Genomic DNA, 12147 nt, shown 5'->3' on the forward strand with positions numbered 1-12147 from the left:
GAGCGAAATGAAATTAACTCTTACAGTCGTTATTATCATCATCATTAGTAGTAGTAGTAGTTATTTCTTATTTCTTATTGCTCTTTTTCGTTTACTTACACATTCATTTCTTTGTTTGGTTGAGTAATCTCAAGGGAAACTAGCAATACATCATACATTTTCTCTCTCTTCCATATGCCTTTTCTCCTAAGATAATTACCAACAGTATCATTATTACTGTGATCCTTCATATTATCATCATCACTAACATTATCATCCCTTCACATTATTATCATCACAGCAACAAACACATGAAGCACACACACACACACACACACACACACACACACACACACACACACACACACACACACACACACACAAGAAAAAAACTTTTCTTGTTACTTTCATGTCCTGTTGCGTTATCATAGCATTCCTGTTTCTTTCTTTTTCATTATGTTATTGTTATTGTTATTTTCATTATTGTTATTATTATTATTATTATTATTATTATTATTATTATTATTATTATTATTATTAACATTAATTTTGTTATTATTATTATTATTATTATTATCATTATCATTATTATTATTATTATTATTATTATCATTATTATTATGATTATTATTATTATTATTGTTATTATTATCATTATTATTATTACTATAGTCATTATTATCAGTATCATTGTTACTGTTGTTATAATAATTATCATAATAATGATAATGATGTTATAATTATTATTATTGTTATTATATTATCATTATTTTATAGCATTCCTGTTTTATTCTTTTTTTGGCGAATCATTCTTTAGTTAATAATTTCGTGATTAAATGATTTCAGTTAATGCTTTTCTTCTTCTTTTTGGTGAATCATTCTTTTAGTAAATTATTATTTCGTGCATTAGAGAATGTACCACAAAGCTTTTTTTTTTTTTTTTTTTTTTTTTTACAAAACTGAATGAATTTATGTTTTCATTCACTCCCTTCCCTGAATCTCTATGACAAAAGCGAGCGGAGAGGAGAATACTTTGTACTATGTGATTTTACCATAAACAGCATCTACGAGCCATAACTGACATATGACCTCGTCGTTATTCGGTGGTTATGATTTTTTTTGCGACAGTAGCGTAAATAAGGATTATATCCCCTTGATGTGAGCGCCCTTATTACAAGATAGCATCTCTGTTTCGTAACTCTTATGAAGGGAGTATTATGGGGTCTTATATCACGGATGTCTCTATTGCTCAATTACGTCGGTTTCTGGCTCGCTTACATACACAAGTACTCTCTCTCTCCCTCGCTTCCCCTCTCTCTCTCTCTCTCTCTCTCTCTCTCTCTCTCTCTCTCTCTCTCTCTCTCTCTCTCTCTCTCTCTCTCTCTCTCTCTCTCTCTCTCCCTCCCTTCCCCTCCTACCTCCCTCCCTCTCTCCCTCCCTCTCACTCTCTCTCTCTCTCTCTCTCTCTCTCTCTTTCTCTGCTCTTTTTCATTTACATCAGTTCACACACACACACATAACACAAATATATTTAGCCTAACATAACATAACATAAACAAACTTAAATACACACACACACTCACGCACGCACACACGCACGCACGCACGCACGCACACACACACACACACACACACACACACACACACACACACACACACACACACACGCACACACACACACACACACACACTGTGTGTGTCATTGTTACTGTTGTTATACTAATTATAATGATAATAACAATACCGAGATTATAATAATTATTATTGTTGTTATCATTATTATTATTATTATTATTATTATTATTATTATTATTATCATTATTACTATCATCATCATTATTATTATCATCAATATTGTCATTATCATTGTTATTATCACTATTATTATTATAACTATTATTATTATTATTATTATTATTATTAACATTATAACTATCAGTATTTCTATTACTATTACCATTATATATATCATAATGATTATTATCATTTATTTATTAGTTTTATCATTACTGTTATTATTATACGTATGAGGAATCTAATAACTATTTTCCTTTAGCAGTTGATTTTGCCGGCTATCCGACCCATTGACTGCAAAGTGGTCCATTTTTTTTTTTTTTTTTTTTTTTTTTTTTTTTAATCAGTGAGGCAAACTTTCTGATACATTCCAGCCAGCCAATCAGAGCGCGATATTTTTCAGATATAATTTACGTAGTCTCAAACAAGGGTTTATATTTTAATTAATTACGAAGCGCATTTTAAGTTTCTTGATATAACTTTTTATTGTAAAGGTGTATAAAATGTCTCTGTGCCTTTATAGTAGTACATCAAATACACGTTTACTCTATATGGGTAAGATCTGAAGTCAATCATGATAAGTATTTCCAACGTGTCCGAGTCATATGACGTGATATTGACTTCGCTGGGATGAATGTCTTCAAAATCATTATGTATGTCAATGACATAACAAAAGTTCAAAAACGTCAAAGAAAATGCTTTGTATCCTAATTTGTAGTTATACTTCAATCAATAACTTAAGTAGATGTCCGTGATCCTGAATTACCCAGTTGTCTGATTTGGACACGGGACACACTCGCAGTTTATACGATGAGATACAAATCCGCATGGAACTTCGGCATTTCACTTGAATAAATGCAATAAGTAAAAAATATTTTGACTGAATATGAGAAATTCATTTAAACTTTTCACAGCCTTGCGAAGCGAAGAGTGCTGTTTATAAACAATATAAGTAGTCTGGTAGTTTTTCAATTTTATTTGAAGCTTTCACAATGTCTCGCTTGTAATTCCAAAAAAATATCAGCATATTAAGTACTTTAATAGTTCTCTTTTTACTTTATCATGTGAAAAAATCCCTTTCACAACACTTTGTATGTCAGTACAAACTTTGATGATGTATTCTTTAGCGACCTTGAAATAATGTATCAAAGTGTTTCTGGATATTACGTAAAGGCCTATATATTTATACATATACATATACATATATATAACCTAACCTAACATAGCATAACCAAATCAAACTCAATCCAACCCAACCCAACCTAACCTGACCTAACCTAACCTAACCTAACCTAACCTAACCTAACCTAACCTAACCTAACCTAACCTAAGCTGACCTGACCTAACCCAACCCAACCCAACCCAATATAACGTAATCTAACCTACCCTACCCTAAGCTAATCTAACCTATTCTAACAAAACCAATCCTAACTTTACCGAACCGAACCTAACCTAACTTAACCAAACCTAACTTTACCTAACCTAACCTTTTAACCTAACCTAAACTATTAAAACCTAAACAGACCTAACCTAAGCTCACCTAAGATAACCTAACCGAACCTAACCTAACCTAGACTATTCAAACTTAACCTAACATTACTAACCGAACCTAACCTAACCTAAACTATTCAAACCTAACCTAACTAACCGAACCTAGTCTAACCAAACCTAACCTAACCTAACCTAACCAAACCTAACATAACATAATCTAACCTAACCTAACCTAACTTATACTATTCCAACCTAACCTAACCTAATCTAACCGAACTTAACCTAACCTAAACTATTCAAACCTAAAATAACTTAACCTAATTAACCGAGCCTAACATAACCTAACCATAGCTAAGCTAAGCTAAGCTATCCAAACCTAACATAAATAACCTAATCTAACCTAACCTAAGCCAACTAACCGAACCGAACCTAAGCTAGCCTAACCTAACCTAAACTATTCAAACCTAACCTAACCTAACCAAAATTTTTCAAACCTAACCTAACCTAAACTATTCAAACCGAACCTACCTAACCTAACCTAACTAACCAAACCTAACCTAACCTAAATTGTTCAAACCTAACCTAACCTAACCTAAACTATTCAAACCGAACCTAACCTAACCTAAATTATTTAAACCGAACCTAACCTAACCTAAATTATTCAAACCTAACCTAACCTAACCTAACCTAACTAACCGAACGTAACCTAACCAAAATTATCCAAACCTAACCTAACCTAAACTAAACTATTCAAACCCAACCTAACCTAACCTAATCTATTCAAACCGAACCTAACCTAACCTAAATTATTCAAACATAACCTAAGCTAACCTACACTATTCAAACCGAACCTAACCTAACCTAACCAAACTAACCGAACCTAACCTAACCAAAATTATCCAAACCTAACCTAACCTAACCACAATTATTCAAACCTAAACTAACCTAACCTAAACTATTCAAACCGAACCTAACCTAACCTAAACTATTCAAACCTAACGTAAATTATTCAAACCGAACCTAACCTAATCTAACTAACCTAACCTAACCTAACCTAACCTAACCTAGCCTGGGACCTTCTGACCTCCTAACCTAACCTAACCAAACCTAGCCTAAGCAAAGCTATCCATGCCAAACATAACATAATCTAATCTAACCTAACCTAACCTGAGCTAACTAACCGAACCGAACCTAAGCTAACCTAACTGTCTCCGTATTAATAATCTGTACAACTGTAAGAAACATCTGGAATTCTGTAATATGTACAACTGTCTACAAAAATAATATCACTGATAATCAGTACAACCATAATCATAAACCATAAACATCTTATGACGATATTATCAGATCATTAGGGACATCGCAGAATCATTGATTTGAAATCTAATTCACCGAAATTCATGCACGCAAACGTGTGTATATCTGCATGTATATATATGTTGCTATTTACACGAAATAAATACATATATATATATATATATATATATATATATACATATATATGTATATATATATATATATATATATATATATATATATATATATATATATACACGAACGAGGTCTTAGGCAAAGACCAGCGCCTCATAAAGCCTCCTCGCGTCAGGCATGATCTACAACGCACACATCGCGCCCATCTACGCCATCCAGAGGAACCCATTTCTTCTCAAAAACTTCATGACGGTCGGTGACTGGACGATCAAACTGTGGGCGGAAGATTTCAAGGAGTCTCCCATATTGTGGACCAAGCCTTCGCCGTCACAGGTCGGTCCCTCGGTCTCTGTCTATTTGCCTGTCTGTATGTGTGTATGCATAAATGTCGGTTTGTTTGTCAGTCTGTCTTTTTTTTTGTTTCAGTCTACCTGAATCTCTCTCTCACTCTCTCTCTCTCTCTCTCACTCTCTCTCTCTCTCTCTCTCTCTCTCTCTCTCTCTCTCTCTCTCTCTCTCTCTCTCTCTCTCTCTCTCTCTCTCTCTCTTTCTCTCTCTCTCTCTGTCACTCTCTCTCTCTCTCTCTCTCTCGTGATTGATTGATTGATCAGTGATAATCTGTACAACCATAATTATTTATTAACACATCTCATGACAATTCCACTCTGAAGATGCGGAGCGGCTGCTGGAGTGCCACAAGGTCTTCAGTCTTGTTTACAGCCCGGCTAGATGGCACTCTGGATGCCTGGGACCTTCTGACCTCCTGGCACGCTCCCTCGGCATCGGTACAGGTAAGTGGAGTGGCTGAGGGGAAGGGGGGTTTGGGGAAAGGGAGATAAGGTGCAGAAGGTAAAGATGGGAGTGATTAAAGGATTTAGAAAGGGCTAGTAAAGGCCGATGTCCAAAAATGCCAATTTTTGAGATAAGCCTACCACCAAACTGGAAATATTTGTTTATATAAGTGCTAAAAAGGATAATATCAGAACATTAAGGACGTCACAAAATCATTGATTTGAAATCTAATTCATATATCCCAACTTGTGACTGAAAGCCACAAACGGCTACATTTTGAATACATAGCAACGGATAGCTTCAAAGAGAGTTTATCTATTTATATTTTTAAGACGAAATAGCATAAATATTATAGACAATGAATTAGAAGGAATGGTTTAAACATACAGTAAATGTCTTAATTTAACAATTAATCTTAAAAGATTGTTTTTGCAACATTTGTTTCAAAAGCAGTACAATAAAAAATATGTTTTTCAATATGAAAAATACTACATATTTTCGTTATGTAAAAATGTCTTTAAACATATCAAATTAATGTAACAATATAATTAGTTACAAAAAAAAAAAAAAAAAAAAAAAAATCTTGAATTATCATACAATGAATTTCAGTTATCGAAAAAAAACTTTCAAAGGCATTTTCCTGTTTGGATATTGGCCCAAGAATTATAGATTTCCTTTCCTTTTTTCGGTGTTTAGAAAGGAGAGATAAGGTGTAGAAGGAAAATGAAATATGTAAGACTAGATAAATTTAGAAAGTTGCAGAGTCTAGGAATAGGAATGTAGAGATTTGATATCATGATATGTGTATAGGAGTTTATAAATAGAAGAACAGAAGAACGGACAATCCGAACCGTGAAACAAACAAACACATACAGACACTGACACACCTACACACAAACACAGAAACACTTCTAATACCCCCCCCCCCCCCCCACACACACACACACGCACACACAAAAGACAAACCCTTTTAACAACCTCAATCAAATCTACCAGGTGGTCGACGAAGGACTCGAGGTGGTGGGCGCACACGACGGCGGGCGACTCCTTGTTGTGGGTTCTCAGCTGGGTACCCTCTCTCTCCTGCACGTCCCCTCCAGGCTGGTCACGCCCTCGGACAAGCATGAAAAGGCCGCTTTTACTTCTGTAAGCGAATGTCTGTTTGGGTGTTTCTGCCTGTTTTGGTCTCTGATTGCCTTTCTCTCTCTCTCTCTCTCTGTTTTATGTTGTCTCTATTTTATGTATTTTTCCCTCTCTCTTTCTCTCTCTCTTTCTTTGTTTGTTTTCTGTATCTCTCCCCCTCTCTTTTCTGTCAGCCTGTCTTTCTGTTTCGCAACCATTCTCTGTCGACGATTCTAACAGTTATATATCAACATACTCACTCTTTCCTTTCAGAGAGGCAAAAAATAACTATTTTATTCTGTATGTGACTACTCATCACTCATATCCATATCCTCTCAAAATATGTTACGTTTGTTCAGTATGTTTGGAAAAGTCTGGTAATGTGACTATCCCCCCCCCCCCCCCTCTTCCACGTTCAATGTCTGACCATTCAGAATATTACATGGGTGTAGTATGTATAGAAAGACTTGCAATACCTCACCATAAAAGCATAGAGTTCGAAATCTGTATATTCTCGGCAGTGTTCTAAGAAATTCGGTCTTTTTTTTTTACTCCAGAGATTCAAAATGAAATGGCAGTATCGCATCTTTATGTGATTGCTTGTAATTGAGAATATTTATTACCGGGAGGGAGAAATATTTTACGGCGCAGAGTTGAGATACTGTCGTGTGTTTTCTGGCAGTTTTAAACAAATGTAAAGTGTTGTGTTCAAATCTAAACCTTATGTAATACCTACAAAACTACCAGTTTCTTTCTTTTCGTGTAGCAGAATTACATAACTTTACTCTCTGATTTTCATTACTGGCATCACATGTATAAAATAATTTCTAATTTCCAAATATTGATGACTAATATGATTTTCAGTACGTTACAGTATTTATTTTTTAGGGCAAATTCGTTGTCAAAATTACCACTATTGTATTCATAGTTTTATGGATAAGGTTCATAAAACAGTGTAGAATTCTCATTAAAGGTCATTGGCAGTAAGTTGAAGGCTTGTACTAATATCACTCCCCTTTCCTTTTCATACTCCATCCCTTCTTCCCGTCTCCTCTTCCCTACCTTCTCCCCCACCCTCCCCCACCTCGTTCATTTCCTTCACCCTAACATCGCCCTCCCTCTATCTTCATTCCCCTTCCCCCCCCCCCCTCCACCCCCCTCATCCCATTCTCCCCTCCCCACCTCCCTATCTACCTCCTCCACCCTCCTCCTCCACTCATCCACCCCCCCTCCCTTCCAATCCCCCTTCCCCCACCCCACTTCCCATCCTTCCACTTTCACTTCCTCCTCCAACCCGCCTTCGCCTCACCTCGTCCTCCACCCCTCCCCCCGTCCTCCCACCTCCTCCTCCAACCTTCCCCTTCTCACCCCTCTTCCGTTCCCACCCTCCCCCTTCCCCTCACCCCCTCCACCCCACCCCACCCCCTTCCCCTTACCTCCTCCTCCACCCCTCCCCCATCCCTTCAACACCACTCAGCTTCTGGAGCGGGAGACGAGGCGCGAGCGAGTCCTCGAGGCGCGCCACAAGGAGCACCGCCTTCGGGAGCGTGTCCGAGGCGGCGCCGGCAGACCGAGGCGAGATGAGGAGAGCCTCGAGGGAGACGACGGCGTGAAGCAAGCCGAGGAGGAGTACTTGAGGAGAGTGGAGGAGGTAAGGGTTATGGGGGATTATAGGAATAGGGAATAGGGGTAATTTGGAAAATAGGGAATAATTGTAATGGGATAATAGAGAACAACTAATGGGGGTTAAATGAGTAATAATGGTGATGGGAATTTGGCAGTAGAGAAAGGGGGTAATAAGGGTAATGAGATAATGGTGAATAAGGGGAATAGGATAATAGGGAATAAAGTGAATGGGAAAAATGGTAATGGGTAATGGGGAATAAGAGTAATGGGTTAATGGGGAATGAGGGTTATGGGAGGATGTTTTAGTAAGGGTAATGGGAGTGTGGAAATGGATTAATAATGGCAATGCTGTCATGGGGAGAGGTAAAAGAGGTGATCGCAGTGATGAGTTAATGAAGAAGAACAGTTTCGAACTTTTCAGGCGAATAATTAACCGAAATGGATTAATAGAGAAATTCGACGTTTATATATTTGCAGAAAGAGAATACGAACACGAGCTGAATCATCCAAGCCTCATTGACCAGCACTCAAGTTGAAATTAGTCATTTTTTTTAATTAACAGAGGATCTATCCCTTTTCTTTCATAAGTATTCGCTGATTTAATTATTAACGTAAATTAATGAAATACACATTTGATCCTCTGGCGTATCTAGCATCCCGTTTCTGCTCATTAATTGTTTTCTCGAAAGCTCTACCGGTCTCGCCTATGTAAAACTTGGGGCACTCCATACAGGGAATGGCGTAAATACCTGGAGTAGTATCAAGAGCACTGTAGGACGCATTGTGCCTAACCAGTGTATGACGCAACGTGCTCGGATAAATATACTTGTCAGTTTCAGATCCTTTCAACATACGGCGTTTTTCATCGAGGGATTGACTGTACCGAATGATTAATAGATTAATGCGCATTACGGGAATGTGTATAAAACTTCAATTTCGCAGATGAATGTGCCTGATTTAAGAAAATACGAGGATAAACTAATTTCGAAAATGTTTCAGAAATGACGTTAAGCTCCTGATCGATGAATTCGTTATCACAAATCCTATACTGACGAGACTACTGACTTACATACGGGTGAATGAAGAAAACAAAAAATGAAGGTAATTAGCGGTGTAAGTTGGTTCACGGTAAACAGAAAATATAAGTGAGCCGTTTACACTGAGCAAGGGAATGTCGGCAAAGACTAAGTTACCTGAATCTTATCATTATATTTTAAATTTGATAGTACAAGTGATGTTGCGTCTCAGATTCAAACATTTCCATGTATACATTTGCAGGAACCGGGCTTAGGCTATTTCCCATCGCGATACCATTAATATGCTTTTAAAATTCGCCGCCAAAAGTAAAGACATTATTCGTGACACATAAACGAATGAGATCAATAATGCAACTATCTGGAATAAAGATCTTCTCAAGAGATGAAAGTTTTCTTGCAAGAAAAACTAGTACATCGTCATCGGGACATTAGTAAATAGGGAATCCACATCAAAAGACGAGTTTCTTACCGTGCGTCGGCAAATTTCAAGCATTCTCCATGAAATCCATCGAATGTTTAATGTTTAATGATTATCTGAGACGGATCCTATAAAAGGAGATAAAACCCACGCTAGCCAAGACGAAATTATAGGCTTTAAAGGAACGCCTTGTTTGAGAGTTTTATGAAGGCCATAATAATACAGAATAGCGGGGTTTACCGTTCTAAAACGAAAAAAAATAAAAAAAAAAATGGGGTCAAATCATTTAGCACAAATACGTCCGAATCAGTGACAGGTAAGGGTTGGACTACAGTTTTTGATACGTTGAGTTCTCGTGCAGAGTGAATGAGCTTTGGGTGTATATAGTCAGATTTATCAAGGGTGAAAAGACTGGCAAAACTTTCTATTTATCCATTTCGGTTACGATTCAGTTTAATTTCTCATTGTGACTGTTTTCCTTTTCATCTTTGTGTACAGGTTATTGTGTGTGTGTGTGTGTTTGTCTCTCTCTTTTTCTCCCCCCCCCCTCTCTCTCTTTATATATATATATATATATATATATATATATATATATATATATATGTATATATATATATATATATGTATATATATATATATGTATATATATATGTATATATATATGCACATATATATGTATATATATGTTCGTGTGTGTGTATGTGTGTGTGTGTGTGTGTGTACATATATATGTCTGTATATAATATACATATATGTATACATATATATAAATATATACATATGTATATGCATATATATATATATATATATATATATATACATATATATATATACACATATATATACATATACATATACACACCCAACCTTTAAACAGCTGAGGACGCAGCTCGACCAGGAGGAGGCAACCCCTGCCGTCGCTGTCCAAATCAGCACTGCGGAGGAAACAGCCGGCAACGATGCATCAGCCCAGGTAGGAGGGGGTGAGGGAGGGGAAGGGGAGGAAGAGGAGGGGGAGGAGGGGAAGGGGAGGGGAAGGGGAGAAGGAGGAGGAGGGGGAGGGGAGGAGGAGGAGGAGGGGGAGGAGGAGGGGAGGAGGGGGAGGGGGAGGAGGGGGAGGAGGAGGAGGAGGGGGAGGAGGAGGGGAGGAGGGGGAGGATTAGGAGGAGGAGGGGAAGGGGAAGGGGAAGGGGAGGAGGAGGGGGAGGAGGAGGAGGAAGAGGGGAAGGGGAGGAGGAGGGGAAGGGGAGGAGGAGGGGAAGGGGAGGAGGAGGAGGAGGGGAAGGGGAGGAGGAGGGGAAGGAGTAGGGGAAGGGGAGGAGGAAGGGGAGGGGAGGAGGAGGGGGAGGGGAGGAGGAGGGGGAGGGTGAGGAAGAGGAGGGGAAGGGGAGGAGGAGGGGGAGGAGGAGGAGGGGAAGGGGAGGAGGAGGGGAAGGGGAGGGGGAGGGGCAGGAGGGAGGGGAAGGGGAGGAGGAGGAGGAAGGGGAGGGGGAGGGAAAGGAGGAGAAGGAGGGGGAGGAGGGGGAGGGGGAGGAGCAGGAGGAGTAGGAACAGGAGGAGGACGGGGATGGGGAGGAAGAGAAGGAGAGGAGCAGGAACAGGAGGAGGAGGAGGGGGAGGGGGAAGACGAGGGGAGGAGGGGGAGGGGGAGGAAGAGGAGGGGGAGGGGGAGGAGGAGGGAGAGGGGGAGGAGGAGGAGGGGGAAGGGGGACAAGAAGGGTGAAGGGGAGGAGAAGGAGGAGCAGCAGGAGGTGGAGGAGGAGTGGGAGGGGGGGAGGGGGAGCGGATGGGGAGGAGGGGTAGGAGCAGCAGTAGCAACCGGAGGAGGAGGAGGAGGAGCAGGAGGGGAGGAGGGGGGAGGGGGAGGGGGAGGAGGAGGCGGAGGGGGAAGGGGAGGAGGAGGCGGAGGGGGAAGGGGAGGAGGAGGAGGAGCAGCAGGAGGAGGGGGATGAGGAAGGGGAAGGGAGGAGGAGGGGGAAGGGAGGAGGAGGGGGAAGGGAGGGGGAAGAGGAGGAGGAGGGGGAAGGGGAGGTGGAGGGGGAGGAGGAGGAGGAGGGGGAAGGGGAGGTGGAGGGGGAGGCTTGGAGGAAAGAAATATCAGAAGTTGTTTATTGTTTACGTTACATTAGGAAGACAGATAATAAAGAGAGAAGTAGGCAAAAAAATACTTTTTAGAAAGAAAAAAATACTGTTGGCTTAGATTAAGGAGAAATATATTTGAGATGAAAGAAAAGAAACTGATTGAATAGCTTTGACTGGAGAATAAAGGAAATAAATAAAAAATAAGTTAATCTTAAGTAGTGAAAATATAATAATGATAAAAGAAAAATATTCGTCAGTTTAGCTTCGAGGTGAAAAAACAACAGGGATAAAAGCCCTGACTATTTAGCTCAGATTTGGGGGAAAAAATATTAAAGATAATGGAAAAGAAACTGACTGTTTAGCTTAGGTTAGGAAG

The 12147-nt window shown here is 39.4% G+C and overlaps 1 protein-coding gene across 1 annotated transcript in view; it reads left to right on the forward strand.

Annotated features, from left to right (window-relative positions):
* LOC125032324 (dynein axonemal intermediate chain 2-like) overlaps window positions 1-8735 on the forward strand; it is a 44703-nt gene extending 35968 nt beyond the window's left edge. Inside the window, exons 7-11 of the mRNA XM_047623421.1 lie at window positions 4871-5028; window positions 5366-5485; window positions 6483-6632; window positions 8086-8259; window positions 8712-8735. Coding sequence (XP_047479377.1) covers window positions 4871-5028; window positions 5366-5485; window positions 6483-6632; window positions 8086-8259; window positions 8712-8735 — 626 coding nt within the window. The remainder of the gene's footprint in view (window positions 1-4870; window positions 5029-5365; window positions 5486-6482; window positions 6633-8085; window positions 8260-8711) is intronic.
* The last annotated feature ends 3412 nt before the right edge of the window (window positions 8736-12147 follow it).

This window comes from Penaeus chinensis, chromosome 14 (assembly GCF_019202785.1).
Source record: "Penaeus chinensis breed Huanghai No. 1 chromosome 14, ASM1920278v2, whole genome shotgun sequence".
Lineage (NCBI taxonomy): Eukaryota > Metazoa > Arthropoda > Malacostraca > Decapoda > Penaeidae > Penaeus > Penaeus chinensis.